Source organism: Panthera leo, chromosome D1, assembly GCF_018350215.1.
Source record: "Panthera leo isolate Ple1 chromosome D1, P.leo_Ple1_pat1.1, whole genome shotgun sequence".
In the NCBI taxonomy this organism is placed as follows: domain Eukaryota; kingdom Metazoa; phylum Chordata; class Mammalia; order Carnivora; family Felidae; genus Panthera; species Panthera leo.
Window position 1 is genome coordinate 45,381,287 of NC_056688.1, and position 22,019 is coordinate 45,403,305.

The 22,019-nt window shown below is 36.1% G+C and overlaps 1 protein-coding gene across 11 annotated transcripts in view; it reads right to left on the bottom strand.

The window, feature by feature from the left end:
- Positions 1-22,019, bottom strand: part of TMEM135 (transmembrane protein 135) — a 364,077-nt gene that overhangs the window by 138,598 nt on the left and 203,460 nt on the right. For 10 of the 11 annotated variants that reach the window (XR_006194180.1, XM_042907389.1, XM_042907398.1 and 7 more), the window contains one exon: positions 2,724-2,765. The exons of the other annotated variant lie outside the window; for it this stretch is intronic. Coding sequence is in view for 9 of the 10 variants with exons in the window: in XM_042907389.1 (XP_042763323.1) it covers positions 2,724-2,765 (42 nt within the window). In the remaining variant the exon portion in view is untranslated. The remainder of the gene's footprint in view (positions 1-2,723; positions 2,766-22,019) is intronic. 11 annotated transcript variants of the gene reach the window in all.

Genomic DNA, 22,019 nt, shown 5'->3' on the forward strand with positions numbered 1-22,019 from the left:
ACTAGGTGCCATAATTTCCATGAGAGTGAGCATGAAACCTTGCCCACAGCCAATAACAGTAACTATTTGAAATCAGAATTGTCTGACTCTAAATCCTGGGTTCTTAACCACCAAGCTGTATATACTTCTAAGTATTAAACTATGTTGATCCAGGCTTACTATACCTTAAGGCTCCTGAACTGGCTCTTCCCCTTTGGTTCTACTCTTGACTCTTTCTATCTACTCTCATAACTTCTACTAAACTTTAAGCAATAAGTAATAACCATTTTTTTCCAGAACATTTTCCTCTAATACAGAGAAAATTCTAAGTACAAAAAGTCCAGCCCAGTCCTTCATTTTAAGTGGGTTTGAAGAAGAGACACAAAAATATCTGACACATTTTAAGTTTTTGTAAGGATTCTGGGAGCCTAAGGAGAGACACGGGAGAAAAGGCTAAGTTTTCTCTTTAGGAAAACCAACTTTTGGTTTTGTTTTAAACTTTCAATTTAACACAGAATCCATTACAGCCAATGCAACAACAGCAGCAACAACAAGTTATTTCCTAAAATGTTTCATCATCTGTAAAAAAAATTTTTTTAACGTTTATTTATTTTTGAGAGAAAGAGACAGAGACAGAGTGTGAGTGGAGTGTAGGAGGGGCAGAGAGAGGGAGACCCAGAATCCAAAGCAGGATCCAGGCTCTGAGCTGTCAGCACAGAGCCCGACCTGGGGCTTGAACCCACAAACCATGAGATCATGACCTGAGCCAAAGTCAAATGCTCAACTGACTGAGCCACCCAGGAGCCCCCATCATTTTTTAATGAAGAATATAATATGAAGAAATCACTGCTGTGTATACTTAGTTATTGCTACTACAGAGTTTCCACAACCAAAGATATTCAAACAGTGGACTCAATCTGTCCCCTCCCAAACTAGTCTTGTTGCATGCCATCTGATTTTCTGTTAATAGTACCTTTTGTCAGGTACTTAGGTTTTCAACACTTGGCTCCTACCAAGGATTAGAGGGAAAGAGAAAAAAGGAAACTATCGGGCATTAGGTCTTCATTTTCTTCTACTGCACGTCTCAACTTTGCCTCTTTCTCTTTAATCCTCCACTATCACCCAATCTCAGTCCTTTTCATTTCATCTTTCTTCTTTCTTGTTCTTTCTTTATACAAGGTCCCAAATACTGTGGCCAGACTAATCTTTCTGAAATAATGTCAACTACCCTGCTCAAAAACCTTTAGTGGGCCCTTACTGCTCATCTTATCAAATTCAAATCTGTCTTCTTTTCGTGTTGTTGTTCAGATCTTCCATAATGTGGCCCTGCTTGATTCATCATAAAAAAAAACAAAAACAAAAACAAAAACAAACAAACAAACCTTATAATCCCTAATATAAGCTTTTCATGCCAATTAAATTCCCACTCTTACTTCACATTTCAGGTTTATAATTTTCATGCTTTTGCTAACATAATTCCCTTCCACCCAGAAGCCTCTTCCCTTCCCTTCTAGTTCTCTAAAGCTACCCTTCAAGTACACTTTAAGGCTTATCCCCATAAGAGTACTAATGTAATAGGGAGCACCTGGGTGGCTCAGTCAGTTAAGTGTCCAACTTTGGCTCAGGTCATGATCTCATGGTTCGTGGGTTTGAGCCCCGCATCGGGCTCTGTGCTGACAGCTCAAAGCCTGGAGCCTGCTTCGGATTCTGTGTTTCCCTCCCTCTCTCTGCCCCCACCCCCACCCCCACCTCCCCACCCCCTGCTCATGTTCTGTCTCTGTCTCTCTTAAAAATAAACATTAAAAAAAATTTTTTTAAGAATAATAATATAATAATAGCCAACATTTCTTGAGTACTATGTGCCATGCACAGTTCTAAACATTTTTCATGCATTAACTCATTTGATCTTCAAAATAAATCTTCTAGTATTGAAATCCACTCTTTTCCCTCCTATACTTACATTGAATACTACACTGTTAATGTTCACTAAGCATCTACTATATGTACTTAGGAGAACAAAATAGGCAAAATTTATGACACAAAATAGAAGAGCATTAGGTTTCAAGTAAGTATATATATACAGTCACTGTGTGAACATTAAATTAGTCAAGGATTCTTAAGCCTCAATTTCTTCTTCATGACACGTGGGCATAAAAATGCCCATCTCACAGAACTGTTGTGAAAATTTTCTAATCGATGTGAAAATGCTTGGTGAACTATAATATACAATGTTGGCGCTAACCAACATTTCCACAGTTATCTACCATCTGCCAATAACTATGGTAAGAGATGGGCTACAGGGTGAAAAGCAGATTCTAGTGACTCTAGTGAAGCTAAGAATCCGAAATGTGTCTGACATGAGCCCTGCCCTAATGAAGTCCAGACTGTGGTACCACAGAATTCAGTATTTAATTTTGCAATCATTGTCCATGTGTAGCTTTGTCTTTCCAAAGCTCCTTAAAGAGAGAGTTCTTGTAATTCTTTTCTAACATCCAATGATATGAGGCACACAATAGGCCCCAAAAGTATTTGGTGATTGACTGGGTTTTAGGGGAAAAGAAATCTAATAAGTTACTCTTTTAATGAAATATCACAAAAGTGACTTTGTGACTTCTACAATTATTTTCTGCTAGAAAACTGAGTAGATAAATATCTCTTATAATATATGTAATGGTATTACTTTTTGAAAAAGTTAACTTGCAAATGCTTTCTTAACATGAAGTTAAATAAAATACGTTACTTACCTGAGGGCAGAGAATGTAAATCCTTTCAAACCATCTTTACATCTAGAACAATAAAAAATTTTATGCTAAGATAACATGTTTTGAGATATAAAGTAGTATATTAAATAGCTATTAAAAATTTTTCCTGAAATAGATTATTTTTAAAAGGTGGAACTCTTGGGGCGCCTGGGTGGCTCAGTCGGTTAAGCGGCCGACTTTGGCTCAGGTCATGATCTCATGGTCCGTGAGTTTGAGCCCCGCGTCGGGCTCTGTGCTGAAAGCTCAGAGCCTGGAGCCTGTTTCAGATTCTGTGTCTCCCTCTCTCTGACCCTCCCCCGTTCATGCTCTGTCTCAAAAATAAATAAACGTTTAAATAAATAAATAAATAAATAAATAAAAGGTGAAACTCTTTTAGGACAGTGATCTGAGCACTATAAATGCAACAAACAATGAAGCAAGCCATCTTACACAAGATGATTAAAATGTCCTATGCCAAATTAACATAATTTAAGGCTCAACTCTCATATTTGCAGGTGGAAGACAGATTTAAGTATATCTTCTCAGGGCTCCATGTGGACTTCATTTTTGGAGGCTGGGAGTGGAGTGTTTCACTTTAGGCAATCCCCAGGGGAGCAATTTGTTGAGAAGAAAAGGCCACATACACCTGCTGGGTATTATGAATAGGTCAATTCTAGGTCCTGACTTCTCCCTACTTAATAATTCAGTGAACGTGGAGCAACGCAGAGTTGGCAGACACAAAAAGGCCTCAAGTTTAGTTCACCGGTTTTAACTTCTGAGCGAGCGCAATCGGAACGGATAACATATCCTGGGGAACAGAGTGGGGCTGAGGGGAGGGCACAGGTGCAGAAGCCCAAATAATATTTACTGAGTACTTACTATTGCTGGGCATTGTTTTGGGCCCTTGATGTGTGTTGTCTCATTTAATTAGATCACACCTCTTTGAGTAGGTATTTCTCTAATCCATAGCTGGGCAGAGCCCCCACTCCTGTCCCCAAATGCAGCAACTTCCAAGAGGTCACAAAATAAATAGCAATATGAATTTAGGAAAAAAATTTTAAAGTCCATCTGAATTAAAAGCTATGGTTTTCTCTTATACCTCCTTCTGAAACAGTGTATTCCTTTTAATTGGGGGAAGATTCAAACTGTGTGACAAGTAAGAAAAAATGATTCTCAGATCTGCAAAAAATATTTAAAGAAGATTTTAAAACAAGAAAATTGCTAGACTAGTTTTAATGTCCTGCTTTATAAGTTATGATCAAGTTAGTAAAGAATTATTGGGTATCTAATATCAAAATCCCTTGGAGAAACTATAGAGATTGGTGATAAAATGACGCTCTAATGTATGTTAATTTTAGATACTGGATATTCCTGGATAAAATGTACAGCCTCAAATCTAATTGGGCAATTCTCACAGTATGCCTTTTATATGAAAGGTCACAAAGGAAATGCACAAAATATAAGAAACCTATCTTAACAAGTTTAAATATATACATTTTTACTGGAGGACACATAGAATCTCAGAAAAGAATTTAATTTAATTTAAAAGATCAGAGATCTTTTAAAACACTTAAGAATTCATTTCAATTAAGCAACATGACCTACTTTGTGGTCATGTTAGCAGTGAGAAATGTAAGCAAAGAATTTAGCGAACATACTAACATAATTATCCACCCCACACGGACTGAGGGTAAAGGCAAAGTAATTCATACGTTAAGCTAAAAATGTGCATGGGAAAATTGTAGCATTAAAATTCTTAAACTTATCCTTTTCTATCTAAAGAAAGTGTTTCTCAGTAATTTAAAACCCATAATTGGGCAATTTCTAGATAGGTGGGGTGGTGAAGGGGTAGGCTAAGAGTCTATTGACTGGAAAACAGCGGCAGATTGATTAAAAGATTATATACAAGGGGGAACAAATTTTTGGCTTTGGTATGTTATTGTTAAAAGATAGCCATTTATCTTTGTGCAATGCTGAATAGATAAAGGATTCTGACAACTTGGTCTAGTCAGGATTGCATATTTGTGACCTTAAACAATAAATCTAATTGCAGACCAAACATCAAAAAGTAGCTTTCAAAAAAAAAAGGGGGGGCATGCACAAATGAATTTGCAATTTCATTATGATGGAAGTTTGGTTCTTTCAGCAGAACCCTGTGGGAAGCACTTCATATTGATAAAGTCTTAGCCCGAATTCAAAAGAGGCTATTCTTTTTTCCATTCATGTGTATAAGGTCTGTTAATGTAATTGAGGGTCAGATGTCTATGTCAAAAGAACAAAAAAGTAATTATTCCCATAAAAAGAATCTTTAAAATAGTAATATCTCCCTGAATTTTGATACCAAGGGTATTGTCTGAGCTTTAACCTAACTAGGAAACACTATTGTAATTGGAATTAAATGTATAAAGTCCGATACACACACAAAGATTTATACAAAACACCCCATTAGAAGGGTGCCTCACTATTTAATGGATTTGGTTATTATAATGCAAATCAAATTACATTCTCCATTCACGTATTAAGGTTCACTGACTTACTCAACAAATATTAAGTGAATGCCTACTATGAGGAACCACAAGTTTAAGTTTTAAGGATGTAACAGTAGACAATACAGAATCTCTGTTTTCATACAGCTGACCCTCTATGTCTGGGAAAGGTACGACAAAACAAGTAAATATGTCATGCGGTGATAACTGCTATGGCAAAAAACAAAGCAGGATAAGAGGAGAAACAGATGGGAGTTAGGCTTTATTATTTTACATAGTGTAGTCCAGAGGGCCTCTCCAAGAAGGTGAAACTTGATAATTTGATCAGAAGCCTTATAGAATGGAGGGAACAGCATTGATTTGAAGGAAGAGCAAGTACAAAGTCCCTGATGAGGAGTGTGCATGGCATGTAAGGAGAACAGCAAAGTAGATTACTGTAGACAGAGCCGAACAGGGAAGGGAAGCAGTGGTAGGAAATGAGGTCACAGTAACAGTGTGGAGGGAAGGAGTGGTCTACAATTCTTGTATGCCCCTCTAGGCACCCTGAAAACTTTGGGTGGTTCTCAGCAGAAGAGTGACAAAGATCTGTCTTAGATTTTAAGATTATCTTTGGCCGCTAGATGGAAAACAACAGGAAGACAAAGTTAACAACAAAGAGGCTAATCAGGAGGGGAAAGATGATTGTGGCCTGACTAGATAATGAAGTGGCAGAGGTAAAGACAAGTGGGAGGATTCTGAATGCATTTCAAAAGCAGAGTTGGTAGAATTTCTCGATGGACTGAATTTGTAGTGCACAAGAAAGAGAAAATTTACTAATTAGTAGAATATTTGGGGTTTGAGCAAATAGAAGGATAAAATGTCCATTCACTCAAGTGAAGAAGACTATAGGAGAAACAGGTTTGAGGAGAAAATCAAAGTTTTATTTTGGACATGGTAAGTTTGAGATTCATGTTACCTATAAATGGAAATGTTAATGAAGCAAGCAGCTGCTAGACAGGTTTGGGTTCAAGGAAAAGGTCTGATTCATTTATAAGCAGAACTTGAATCCATAGGACTAGATACAATCATCTAGGAGATAAGTGCCAATAGAGAAAATATCCTAGGACTGAGAATATTTAATTCCTCCATATTTTATAGTGCAGAAAATCTCTTCTAAAGGGGTGGGGGGAAACAAAGTCCTTTCTCTTTCTAATAAAATCATTCTCTAATACAAAGTCTTGTTGTTATTTTTGAGTGTGCATAAAAATATAATGCATATAATGCATGTATACATAGACTTTTCTATTACAGTTAACCTACGTAAATGACATAAATAACTAGTATGACTCCATCATAGTTAATGAATCTCTACATTTGCAATGTTATGTGCAGGAAAGAGAAGGAGGAAAAAATTGCAGTACTATATCAAACAACGTAGCTGACACAACTAATTATAGAGGTTCAGGCTACAATTAAATAGTGTATGAGAAAGTATGAAGTTTATTGTTATTAGAATATACTTGGTCAAATGCCAATGTGAAGGGGAGCCCACAAACACAATTTTTTTTTTCAATTATAAGTGTAAATGATAGTTAAAAAAACAATTCTGCCCACAAAGATTCTTTGTTTCATGCTTAACTTCCATGAAATTACTTCCAGGAGATACTTTTATCTTTATTACCACATTATACCAGCAGATGTCACTAGTAAACCATTTTTGGAAGAATTTCAAAATTAGAAAAGATTCCCCTTTGAACCTTGGCAGGAATAAGTTCCACATCAGTAAGTATTACAAAAACAATAAGCAAATATTAGTAATAACATTAATAGCAGCCAGTATTCTCAAGACAAATTAAGGATTTTTTGTATTTTTTTTACGTTTTTTAATTCTCAATGTTGGTGAGATAATCTGTATTACTAGTGATTTAGAAAAATAGTTTAATTTAAAACATCAATACTTGAATACGTAGAAAAAGATTAAATGGTGCAAAGGTATTCATCTCTATTTCACCAACACAATGCCAGAGAATGTGAACTCAAAGTGGTCAACTTCACTAATAAATACTGCTATAAAAGTTTTGCCAGAAGGCATAAAATTACTAACGAAAATAGATGGTTTAGATTAAAATTTTTTGAAATTATGTTCCCAATGAACATAGACAATTGGGTGACAACAATGATTAAAAAAAAAAACTCATTAAGTATCAATTTCAGAGTTATTTTGTTCATTTTTAATCACTCAATTGGTTAGAAGGAAACTCAAATATTGTTTGAATATTACATCTTCTATCTTTATTGCCTCACAAATCATTAATTTATTGAGCACCTAATATAAAGAAGACACTATACTGCTGATCTCTTTTTTTTTTTTTTAATGTTTACTTATTTTTGAGAGAGAGAGAAAGAATGCGTGTGAGCGTGAGTACAAGCAGGTGAGGGGCAGAGGGAGAGGAAGACAGAGGATTCCAAGCAGGCTCTGCATGACAGCAGCAACCCCGATATGGGACTCTAATACACAAACCACGAGATCCATGAACTGTGAGATTATGACCTCAGCCAAAGTCATACTCTTAACTGACCGAGCCACCCAGGAGCCCCTATACTGTTGATCTCTTGAGGAAAGCAAAGATAAATTATACACCACCTCTGACTATTAAAAAAAAAAAAAAAAAAGTATTTGCAAATTTATGTGTAGGTTTGTCATATAAATAAAAATAACCTTGACTAAAGGTTATGACACAGTTTCTTTCATCAGTAGTGCTGTCCAAGAGCTTAATTACTCTATTGTACTTTGTAAGTTCAGCTTCAAATTTTAGTCCAGGCTTTTTCTTCATCTATCTCCTTAAATTATTATTTAATTTGACAAAAGTAGCATATGCAATATCATAATTAAAGATGCTAGAAAACTGGAAAAAATAAATAAAGATAAATTAAATTTAAAATAGTTGAGTATATTGATAATTCTTAAAATAATGTGTTGATTATATCATAATCACCTAAGTCAATCAGAATCAAAAACAAGTTGCATTATTTTATGTGAATAAAATTATTTAAAACAAAATGCTTCGGGGCGCCTGAGTGGCTCAGTCAGTTGAGCATTCAGCTTTGGCTCAGGTCATAATCTCGCAGTTTGTGAGTTCGAGCCCCACATTGGGCTCTCCGCTCTCAGCACAGAGCCAGCTTGGGATCTCTCTTTATCTCTCTCTGCTCCTCCCCCACTCACACTCTCCCTCTCAGAAATAATAAATAAATAAATATAAAATAAATAATTTTTTTAAAAAACAGAAGATGTTTAAAATTCAGTCATACTGAAGGTATAAAAAGAATGACATGAAGTTAATTATGAATAATAGTTACAGATAATAGCTGAATCTTCAAAATTTTGATTTGTCTAATTATCTAAATATTACTGGAACTAAAAACATAAGTATATTTTGGAGTGAATACAACTGAAAAGTTTAATTTGAAATTCAAAAAGCAACCAGAATGCCTATTTAAATGCCTCAAATTTGTGACTCACTGTTGTTATTTATTATAAAGGAAACTTATGCAAGTTTACATAGTTCATTTTTAATGAAAGAAAAAGTAGCATGATTTTATTGAAATGTTTTAGTACAATGTTGGAAGACCTTAAAATCCTATATTCTAAACCAGTACAAGCGCAACAAATGACGTACTTCTGAACCTAGCTGGCGTTTTTCTAACAAAGTTATAATACGGGTACCTGTAAGTTGACTAACAGAATTTATGTTAGAGGCTGAGCAGCTTTGGTATATTCTTATTTCTCGCTCCCCTTTTTGACTAGATATATGCCAAGTCCAGCCCATTCAGCTGAGTTGGACAGGACCAATGTATTTGGTGGTTTCTCAGTGTTAATGAAAACTTAAATGTTTCCACAAGGGATGTGCAAGTTCTGGGAGTAGGCTGCTCTTAAGGCCATCTGCATCATCTTTGTTAAATTGTATAGTTTCTTTTTTAAGTTAAAATTTTCTTATTTTGTTTAAAAAACTAATATAAAAGAATAAACCCCCTTTTCTAATTAATTATCCTAATTAGAATAAAAAAGATTGACATAGAATTAATTCCAGCCTTTTATTTTTGTTTAAAAAACAAAAAATCCTCGCCATCCTAATCACATAGCATGCATTTCAATTTACTACTCAGAACTAAGGGTGTGCGATTAAAATACATTACATTGCTTATATACACACAACAGCGTTTTCCTCTTAGGTCTAATATTACTTGAATAATAGAGTTCAGTTTCAGACTGCATATGTCATTTTATATAAGAAAACAAAATAACTGATGTTATGTTCCTATCTTAAGGACATCATACAAAAATCTTAAATTGGAATAGTAACAAATTAAGAAATTTGAGGAAGACTATTTTGTTTGCTTCCCAAACACAAAATAACTTTCAATTGGATTTCCTTAAATACAAATGAAGTCTCCCAGTGCTTTAAAAATATTATTTTTGATTCTGGTAAATACTTTACAGTACTTATTTCCTATGCAATGGAACACTGGTGCTTAGCTTTGTTCTCAAGAACCTAAGAAAGGCTGCAGAAGCAGGCGGCAGTTAAGGGTAATCAAGTGTCATTGTAAATCCCCAGATGATTACTGTGCACTTTTTTCTGGTGCGTCCTAAGTATAAACTGGAAACATTTGGATACAAACTTAAAGTAACCACTCCAGTAGAATTGTATTTCTCCTTAAACTTGCAGAGGCTGGAACTGGTTTTGCTTTAAAATCCAGACTAAGGAAGGTCATACTCCAAAATGTCTTCAATTGCTAAGGAACCAAGAATCCCCTTCAGAATGTTTCTACAAGAAATGTTAATTAGGAGGAATTTCTTTCTCAAAAGGAACTAGTCATAGCAATACTAGTCAAACTTTAAAATACTTGTAAAAGGAGTAGATTTTAGTTGTCCTGGACCTAGCCTGGAAGACCTGTTTGCAGTTGCTGAGGAAATGGCACGTTTTTAGATCTGACAAATTAACTAGGGGCAAAAACCAAATTTAAGATCAAAATGGTGTTTTATATACATCCAAGGAAAAACTTAGCAAGCTTCTTAAAATCAAGACACTGCTATGACCACAAATTATTTACATTAAACTTAATTATAAGCACAATTCTGAACCAATCTATTTTTTAAAGGCCTCAAGACTGGCAAGTATTTTCATTTTTCCCCTCCTATAATGGTTGTAAAAAAGATTAAAAGAAATGTTTTCAATTTTAGAGTCTTTGAATCAACATTAATTTATTTTCAAACGCATGTCAGTATCTATGTCATTAAAATAATGGCAATTGGTTTTCATATTGGAACAAAATGAGCAACTATCAGAAGCTATACTAGGCCATGCTTCTTCATAAGTTTATGCATACTTAACATCAAGGTTCAAATGTAAAATAAATAAAATATGCATCTACAGGTAATGGAGCACAAAGAACACTTTAGAAGCTTTTATAAAACTACTATCTTCTGATGAACTGATCACTATAGAGAATCCTAACTCTGAAAGAAACATACTCACTTCAAATACTGCCGCTTACTGCATGCATCTCAAAGACTATGAACTTGGGGCGCCTGGGTGGCTCAGTCGGTTAAGTGTCTGGCTTCGGCTCAGGTCATGATCTTGCGGTCCATGAGTTCAAGACCCGCGTCAGGTTCTGTGCTGACTGCTCAGAGCCTGGAGCCTGTTTCAGATTCTGTGTCTCCCTCTCTCTGACCCTCCCCCGTTCATGCTCTGTCTCTCTCTGTCTCAAAAATAAATAAACATTAAAAAAAAAAAAATTAAAAAAAAAAGACTATGAACTTAACTTGTGGTATGTATAATGGACATTGGGCAAGTTAACACATATTGGAATTTTATTGGCCAAAAGGCACTGAGAAAAATGGAATTTTGGAACTTGGGAGAATTATATTCTACAGATTAAGAAACCAAGAGACAGGTTAAGTGATCTGCCTGAAAACAGTTGTTCCTAGATATCCTCAGACAACAGTAAAATCATTCTACCTCCCAGGCAACTACCTTTCTGCCTGCTGAGGTCTCACTGTGAAGGAGAAACACTCCAGAGAAGCAGTGCAATCTTGGGCTATAGAAGATAAACCACAAATCATCTGAATGAAGGAAGAAAGCAATGTTCTTCCAACTGGAACCAATTTCCATTTCCTCCCTTCCACATGTCTCCTATCTAAACCTGACTTGCCTGAGAGTGGGCTTTGGTCAGGCCTCCACGCTGGCTTCTCTCACGTGCTTCCTTGTCACAATAGCTATCATTCACCGCAGTCTTCCTGCACCTCCTGGACAGTCCTCAGGCCTACCCTGGGTATTAATTTGCCACCTTCAGCAACGGAAATTCTCAAAGCACCTCAATCCCAAACATGACTACCAAAAACATTACTGAGTTGAAGCTCCATTGTGTTTCATGTTATAGACCAAGAATCTGGACACTGTCCCTTTTATCTGTCTCTCAGTAGCAAACTCTGCCAGCAGTTATGTTCAGACGCATTTCACACTTTCTCACCTCTCCCATTCCATATGCAATGCCCTCTTTAGCCACCCTCCTTTGTTGAGAGAATTCCTTACTAAGTCCATCAGGACGGTATTTTCTCCCACCATTAGATGTGACTGTTTCTTTCTCAAACTCCCCTTGTTATTTGTATATTTTTAGCAACTTTTATGTAAATCTGACTAATATGATAGTAATTTCCATGGTTATCTAATCCACTCTGAATGCTGGTGATGGCCGCCTTCACTTTCCGGGTACTTCGGGGGGTGGGCCGCTGGGCCTTGGGGACCCCTAAGCTGTAGGTTATGGAGCCTGCTGATAGAGAGGAGAGCATTTGCTTAGCCAGACGTGTCTGGAGCCCATCTTCTGGGTCCCCCAACTTAGTCCACCCTGGGTTACCCGACACCCACCTCTGGCACTAGGGAAAGGGCTAGTAGGGGCTGGGGTAGCAGTGGCAGGGGCCGGTGGGCCCTTGGGCAGGATGGTGCTAGTGGCCAGAGAGTAGATCAGGCCTGGGGGTGCCTGGGATGGCTGGCTCAGGGGTGCTGAGGAGGTGAGTGCAGGGCTGCCAAGGTATAACGCCATGAAGACGGGACCTCCGGGGCCTGTGCAATCAAATTTAGGGTTTCTTCCGGCATTTTGTGTACCCATGCTCCAGAAACCAAAGGAATGGTTTAATGGAGTTTACTTCTTTAATAATGAAGTTGGGAAATATTCTGCATTTTGTTGCTATAACATTTATTGAGTTATTAAAGTATCTAAGACTATGAACTAACAGGCTGTATCAGTCAGGAAAGGCTAAGTCAGTGGTTCTCAAAGTGTCGTCCCTGGAACACCTAAGCATCAGATAGTAACTTGTTAGAAACGCAAATTCTTGGTCTCCATCCCAGACCTACTGAATCCATAAACTCTAAGTATGAGGCTCAACAATCTGTAAAACCTGCACAACCATGTATTAATAAAATCTTCACATGATTCTAACGCATGCTCAAGTTTGACAACCACTGGGCTAGGTTATGTTGCAGTAATAAAATTTCCATGGCTTTCAACAACAAAACTTTTCTTTTTCTTGCTCATGTGACATGTCAAACAAGGGTTGGCTATGGTTCAACTTATGTGTCGTCCTTATTTCAGACTTTAGGGTGAGGAAGAAGCATCTATTCAGATCTGATTGTCATAGTAGAGAAAAAAGAGAGAATATAGGACACTATGTTCTGACTTAAAGCTTCTGCTCTCAAGTAAACATAAATCATTTCCACTCATATTTCATTAGCCAAGGCAAAACTAGGGCCTGGCATGATGTCAGCAGGATTGGGCAGTATAATGCTTCCCCAGGGAGGAGCAGCAGAGGTTTTTGAAAAATAACACAGTCTACCACACAGTCCAAGTATATTATTGCTCAAGATCAGTTGTATGTGTTTATTATACTTAAGGAAATTAAAATCACAAGTCCCCTTTTCCTCCCAAATCCTACCACCATTTAGTTTTTTTCACAATAACTTTATTATTTCACTTTAAATAATCTTAAAATCTTTTAGTACTGGTTTGAGAAATAGGCTTATCTACAACATATTAATTCATATTTTACATATATGCATAAACACACGTGTATGTTTGTGTATGTGTATACTAGGCTCCATTTTTTCTAGTTACTAAAGCATTCAGGAAGTTAACATTGTTCAGTTATGTATCCCAAGTGCCTACATCAACACACAGCACCTAAGTCACTCAACAGACATATACTGAAAGACAGAAATTTTTATAATCTGTGTAGTAACTGAAAACATCATACTTCATAATAATTATATTTCTAATTGGGTACCAACTTTCTTGGATTCATTTTTTTTTAACAGCAATTCTAGAGTTTAGGGTTTTTTTAATATTCAGTTTCTAAAGAAATCGGTATATTTTTAAATCAGCTACCCCAATACTTATTTAAACTTTTTTTAATGTTTATTATTTGTGACCTGAGCTGTAGTCAGCCGCCCAGCCAAATGAGCCACCCAGGCGCCCCAGCTACCCCAATACTTATTAACAGCTCCCAGTGATTGTCTTTAATATCAATTTGTATTAGTTTTTTTACACTAACAATTTGGCATGAATTTACACTTAGACATAAATATGCATAAATAAGGGTCCACATAGGAATCTCTGATCTTTTCTTAATGAGGAGTTTTTGTTTTTGTTTTTTTTTTAAGTAGGCTCCACGCCCAACAAGGGGCTTGAACTCACAACTTTGAAGTCAAGAGTTGCATGGTCTTTTATTTTTTTAAGCTTATTTTTATTTATTTTGAGAGAGCAAGCGGGGGAGGATCAGAGAGACAGAGAGGGAGACAAAATCCCAAGCAGGCTCCGTGCCATCAGCCCAGTGTCTGATGCAGGGCTTGAACACAGGAACACAAGATCATAAGCTGAGAGGAAGTCAAGAGTCGGACGCTTAACTGACTGAGCCACCCAGGCACCCCAAGAGTCGCATGTTTACCAACTAAGCCAGCCAGGCGTCCCTGGAGCTTTTTGTTTTTTAATACCCCAGATGAAACAGAAGTGACTGTAATATAAAACTGTCAAGTCTAAAAGGTAGGACTGGGGATGCTGCTATAGATAGCTTTGTTAATTTTCAAGGAATTGTAACTGAGTAAAAAAAGTGAGACCATAGTTTGTAAGATGGGGCATTATTCACATTCATTCATCATGCATTCACATATTCACACACTTCAATATTTCACAAATATTTACTATGAGTTGACTATGTACCAGGCAGGTCCCAAGGATAGCTATTGTCCCTGTTTTCCTTAGAATTTCACAATCCAGCATGGCATATATATAAGTGAAAAGTGCTATAACATTATAGAAAGTACTTTAATATAAGGTCCACGGTGTTATAGGAGCACAAAGGTGAGGTGCCTAACCCTGGCTTGGTCATCGAAGTCTATCCAGAAAAATGACATAGTTAAGGTGATATGTAAAGGAAGAAGTGGAGGAAGAAAGTGGGGAGAGACAATATACAGAATTTAGAGAAAAGAGAACTTTTGGTGTTTTGGGAACTGAAGAGGTTTAACGTAACCTAGAGAAAAAGAAACAGAGTGGAGAGAGACTGGCACAGGTGAGACCATGCCAAACTAAGTTTGAAATTTACCCACAAGGCAAAAGTCACCATGCTCTAGAAGAATGGCATGACCAGATTTGTGTTTAACAATGATATTCCAAGTATAGTTTTCATGACCTACTACTGAATCTCATCTCGTTGTTTACTTCTAAACTAATCTCACTTAGTAATATTTGTTTAAACTTCTTAGTATGTCAACTTACAAACTTCTGTTGAAAGCAACAGATATTAAAGCCATCTAAAAATTTACATTGTTCTTTAAGGTAACAGATTAAACCACGCAAACTTTTAATACCCCAGATTAACAAATAGATTACTCTCAGTGCTTTTAACATAATACAGATCTGTTACTTGCCTGTTACTATCCAAGTAGGAATTCACGCAGACTGTCTCTACCTCAGAAAGTAACCTCATTTTCGGCAACCATAACAGAGTTCTACATATTGCTCTGTGTGTATATGATTAATAAAGTCACATCATTCATTTATTGCGGAAACAGGGAAGGATGATGACAATGAAGACTACCAACGAGTCATAGTAGATGGAGTTATATAGATGCTTTTGTGTTACTGATACCATATCCAGAGAACCCTGAAGTCATGGTTATTCATTTACACATTCACTCATTTGTTCCATAATTATTAAGCAATGAGGCAGCAGAGTTAAAAGGGAGGTCTATAGAATCAGAAAAGCAAGATGTATAAATTCTGTGTTTCTCTGTGTAAATTGCAAAAAATAGCACAAACTTCATATGATTATTATACTAAGTGCTCAATAAATATCACCTATTACTACTGCTTCTGTTATTACTACAATAAACTACAAAGATGAATTTGTGGCAGTTACTGTCCTCAGCACTGGAACTGTAAAGAAAATATAATAATCCCTACCCAGAGAAGAGAATGGGTTCCTGAAGTCTTAGTCCCTACTATGAGGATCTCTTAAGTTTGATGGCTCTTACCAGCCTTACAACTCCATTATAGTGAACACTGGGGGGTGGGGGGGAGGTGTTGAGTAGGGGAGGGAAGAAAAAGGGACTGGTTGCAGGGACACCCTGGTATTTTTTGAGAAAATTAAAGGAAGATGTGTTTTACTCCCTACCCCCCACCAAGCTTTATTGAAAATATAATTCTATACAGGTAGAAAACTAAAATAAAAAGGCTTTAACTCACCAGATTATGTGAAAAGCAAAGTTTTTTTTAATACACACATAAAACATGACAATGGATTTATATATAAACTATCATGTTTACCTTAAAAACAAAAACAAACCCTATCTGACCAGCCTAAATGAGGAACCATTAGTGTTGCAATAGAGAGTTTACTAAACAAACAGTAAAGCCATCTGGAAGATATTTCTGAGATATCAATCATGTGGCATTGATAATTTTTTTTTAATTCTGGCTCTTTGAACAATTAAAAAACCTTAAACAGAAATGTTGGTTTCTGAGCTTTTAGTTTCTCCAAGTAGAAAATGAAAGAACTGAATTGAAGGGTCCTTCAGATTCTTCAAAACTCAAAAATTCTGGTACAAAATATTATCTACAAATTTTTATGATTTGCTCAAACCTGATACAGTCCCAATCTGATTCTAAGTTTCAAAGTAAAAAACTATAATTGAATCAATACCAGATTTGTATGAGGTGCAAAGGAACATTCAATTCTACAGACAACTGAACATATATTCTATGTTCTAAAAGTAGAAAAGAGTATTGTATAATTAACATGCTACCCAAAGTAAAAGAACTTGTAATACAAAATGAATATTCAAATATTCAAATTATATTTTACTTTCAAGGGCTTACCTATTTCTATATGTCTATATAATATTTCCCTATGTGGAAATTACCTGAGTTCTGTTGAATTAAGTACTGTAGCAAATAACCTACTGTTCACAGTATCATCTATATTTTCTCTAAGCTGACTTTCTGCAACATGCTCTTGCTTTTATCAGCTCTGAAAGGTGAAACATTCATGTGCGACATTTTACAGGAAAATATCTTAGAGTATTTAATGTATATATGATCTAATATTTAGCAAGAAAATGTCTTAGAAGATTTAACAAACCTCGCTTAGGAAACGTTTGAAAACATATTAAAGAAGCTAACAAGATTTATGCACACACATACTTTTAGGATTATATATGTTCTTTTACAAAGATAGCAAAAAAAAAAAAAAAAAAAACAACTTCTAAGTGATTCTAATTACATCTTAATTCTCTCTTTAAATACCATACTAGCTAATGCCTATTCTTTATAGTTTTATATTTTCCTTCGCATATGTAAATTGAAACGCTGCTGAGTCAAAAGCAATAATATTATTTAAAAATGCAAAAAATATTTTTTCAATGCTACATGATTAGAGGTCCCTGTGGAGCTTGGCAGTAGGGGGAAAATGGGAGGAAAACTTTAAAACTCCAAGCTAACTTGGCTTTTTTCACTATGAGACTAACTTGGTGAAAAATGCACTTTGTCTTCCAACAAGTTTGTATGCGTGGGCTATACTTTAGGTTTTCAGTATCCTGCCAAGCAAATACTTAATACACAAAGTCATTTTTTTTTTCTTAATTTTTGGCAACAGTATATCAAAACTCCACATTCTTAGAGTTAGTCCAGTGCCCTTTCCTAGAACATATAGTCACCTAACAGTCAAGTGACTAACGGGCTTTCGCCTTAAGGAGCCTGTAACGGTTGCTAGAACTTAAAAATGAGAATTTAATTTTGACTTCAAGCCATGCCTTGTTCTGCATCTCATTTTTGTAGAAAAAAAAGGAAGGAAATTCAAGCTTCAGAGGCAAAATTCCAAGAGGCTAAAGAGGAGGGAGAGTCCAGTGAAAGCACAAAAGACAATCATACAGTAGGATAGAAGAATGGAACAGTCTTGTATTTAGTTTGAAATAAAATTACTCAATGTAAGAGTAACACTTCACATATTTTTTAAATAGAAAAATTGTAGAAGTCTGAATGTAGAGATAAGAGCTTCTCAAATAATCATTCATCTGAATAAAACAGAAGATGAAGAAGAGGTTAAAGGTTATTTATTCTAGAAATACAACAGATGCCTCTTTTTTCCTTTTCCTTTTCCTTAAGGGAAAAAAAGATTCCTTTAGAAACCAGTGCGCTTACAAATCATATTTTATAAATGTCCTGTCTGGCCTTCTTTAACATGAGCACATGGACTTAAAAATATGGTATTTATTTCTCAAGAGTTCATTCACTCCTGCCACTAATTCTCCACTTGAGTCAAAATGCAGATTTGCCACAAGACTTCTAATGCACAAAACACTTGGCGTATTTGGGGTTTTCTAAAAAACAAGTCAGAAAGTCAGAAGGTAAGAATGGACTGGTAGAACCTGAGAAAGACATGTTTGGGGTAGAGCACCGGGGAGCTAGAAAGCAGAAAAGCATGGACAGAGAGGAGAGCTTTGAGGGAAGCGGGCAGAGATTGTTATAAGCCACATTTGTGAAGACATGTCACATAAGTCTGGAGTTAGCCCTGAAAGTCACAGCAAAATGCCCAAACTTACAATTACCATTTAGCCTTGCCTACCAGTAAGGGGAGTAGCTGGCAGAAGAGCTGGGTTCTAAGGGAATGGGAGCAAGAAAACCAGACATTGAGAGGGTTTCACTTTTAGTGTTCAACAGCTTGCAGACCTGCAAGTTCCACTGACATTTTTAGCCTAGGAAAGGAAGGCCTTCTGAATGACTGCTACCACCCTTTCCACCCACACTAAAGACTGGCCTTGAGATCTGTTTCCCAAAACGGTACAAAATTCATTTCATAAATATTGTATCTATTATCCTTGTTTAAAAATGCTCAAATTTCATTGTTTTCTAGTGCACTTGAGACCAACTCGATATACATCATTAGCACAGAACTGGAGTGCCCAAAAGTAAACAGTGCTTACCAAATGGTGGTGGGGATGGGGGTGGGGGGATGGGGGGTACAGATAAACAATAAAGAGGGACCTGAATAACCTAAAAGAAAGTTACTTAACATGCCTGGTCTGCTGTAGTTCCTTTCTCTATAAGGTAGGAGGAAAAAAACAAAACTCCCTTAACAAATTGTAGTGAATACGAAATAACAAGAGGTAACATAAAATCATTTTTCAAGGGCAGTGCCTAGCACATGACACGTATTGTCATGAATACCTTAACATCAAAGTGTTATATTCCTTTCTCCCTTCTCCTCAGACCTTATTTTCTACAATATGTGGTGTTGTCCCTCCTCCCCCCTTGGTGTTTGGAACTGTTCTCTGAATCTATGATATCAGCTATTAAAAATCTACATGCAAATTCCAAGTGATGCTTTCCATTCTGTGGGCAATATTATGTATTTGTTCTATTTTTGTTTACAACTATAGTCTGTTAGAAGGACTGAAGATTGTAGAACCACATCAATGGATGAGGGAAAGAGAAGACTTAAAATGATAAGAGTAAACAGCAAGGAATAAACAACACTAGGAAAGCACAGTACTCTTGAAGTGAAGTGCTGTCAAGAAGAAGGCTAAAAGGCTACCTCTAAATAAGAACATGGGTAGGCTGTAACAATATTTAACCAGACTTGTCTTTTCCATCTAGATGTTCTGTGAAACCTAAACTTTTAAGAGAAAAACCTCGAACAGCTGGAACCTAGCTTAGGTACACAAAATTAATCACTTCTCACTGAAATTCACTCTCAAAACCTCTAATCAGGTTTCCACGAGCAACAAAACAAAGAACGTCAATAACACTAGTAAACTGGGTTTACTAATTGCACAGCAAGAGAAAAAACACAACAGCAAAGAGGAGACAGAATAGAATTGTTAAATCCATAATCATCCATCCAGTATTTTTGACGCTTAAGGTCAGAATTTCATTCCTAACACTCTTGAAATAAAGATGTAAAGGGTTTTCTCATTCTAATTCAAATCCTAGGTCATTTACTGGAAAATGAAATCACCTAAAGTGTGATAGTTGACAGTGTGTATAATGAACAAGTCATATAAATATTTGTATTCAGACCATCTTTAAAAAAGAGTAGGTATACTTAACCTCCTCTCAAAATAAACAAGACTTTACTTAGCTATCCTGCATTCCAAAGCACACTGTCTTGTAGGGAAATAAGAATATGGATCATGACATTTAGTTTCATATATAGGTTTTTTAAATGTATATCATGCATACTTTCTAATTTCATGAAAACTTTTTACATGCTACCAAAAGCCATCATGAAATCCAAGCTGTGAATAAAACAGCAAATAAACTTAAGTAACTATTTGAAGCTTAATATTATCTTCAGTGGAGGGAAAAAAAACTTCCAATGAAATGTTTTTCCTCCAAAATACTTTTGCTTTTCTTTTTCTGTATAATAAAACCTGCACAACTCCATGTGGAATCAAATACAGCACATCATCCACTCTTTAAAAGGGGGTGGACAAGAGTACTTCTCTCCTGAGAGAGAATTAAGAAGGAACTTTCCTCTGATCATTTAGGACTTTCTCAGTTCAATAATCAATCTTTTCCTACATACCTAAATAAATGAACTAAGTAAGAATTTTTCATCCACTCCCTTCCCATGTAGGAACAAGAAGCTCAATTTAAAAATACTGCTTTTGGGGCACATGGGTGGCTCAGTCGGTTGAGCATCCGACTTCGGCTCAGGTCATGATCTCACAGTTCGTGGGTTTGGGCCCCACGTTGGGCCCTGTGCTGACAACTCGGTACCTGGAGCCTGCTTTGGATTCTGTGTCTCCCTCTCTCTCTGCCCCTTCCCTGCTTGTGCTCTCTGTCTCTGTCTCTGTCTCTCTAAAATAAACATTTAAAAATAAATAAATAATATTCATTTAAAAAGTACTGCTTTTTATTAACCTGTTAACACATTTTATGTGAACGTCTAGTCCAACTTCCCTTGTCACTGTGTGGAAGACTTTTACTCCAAAGGAAAACTACAGTAATTATGACTTATACCCTCTCCAATTTGCTGTTTGTGCTACTCTCAACTATATGCCATGAGTGCACCCAAGCCCCATTCTATGGTTTCTCAATCCTTCTCTTCACCCGTGTCTGTTATTTAAATTTTCAGTTCAAAATGTGCTGATAAAATCAGTAAAAGACCAGCATGAAAAGATGTGGATACCAAGGATGGTATCTTGCAGACTGCTGGATACTTAGCTAACATCCATTCTCCCTAAGAAACAAATCCATTGTCTAGTTAGGCAAGCCGCTATCCAGAATAAAGGATTGCAATTCCCAGCTTGTATGGCCACATGACTTAATTCTAAATAATGAAATGACAGCAAAAGTGTTGTGTGGGCTTTGTTTAAAGAAAGTGAATTTTTTCAGAAGCGCCCCCCCCCCCCCTCCCCGAGGCAGTGGGTCAGGACATAATGACTAGGGAGTTGACATATGCACGACTGCCTACCTCGGGTCTTCTTTTATGTAAGAAATAAATTTCTCTCACCTTTAAGCCACTGTATTTTGGGTTTTTCAATCTTAAACACTGAAACCTAAGTAATCCATAGGGACTAAAAAAATAGGGAAGAGAATGTAAAAGAAAAGTTTTATTTTTTTATGGGCCATATTCTTCCTGATATCACAGTTTAACATAATGTTTAAGATCATAGACTCTAGATTCAGACAGCTGGGTCCAGGTCTTGGCTCTGCCACTTATCAACAGGTTGGTTAACCCTCTGTACCTCAGTTTACCCATCTATAAAGTGGGATGATGACAATAATGGTACCTACCCCCACGGGATTGTTTTGAGTATTAATTGATGCATGTAAAATACTTAACCAATACTTAGCACAATATAAGTGTTACATGTATGTTAGCTATCATGATTACAGCCTTCATTATAAATTTGTATTTCAATAGTAAACAGATTTGAGGAAAATGTTCAACACAAGGAAATTTTCTCAAACATATACAGAGTCCAACACTGGAAGATGGGTACAGCCAAATATATCTGTCTAATAAGAAAAAATTTATTCTACTAGGAAACTTTAAAAAATATTTCCAAGAAACTGTAATGACCTCATTCAATAAGAAAACAATTTTTTATTTAGAAAAATAAAACAATTTTTATCACTTAGCAGGTTAAATAAATCATTAAACAGAAAACAACTTTTATACTATCTTGATAATTTATAAGCATGATCATATTATTATTAACTCAAAGGGCATAAAACTTGGAGGCATGTTCTTGAAACAGCATGAGACATTGAGGAAAACTTA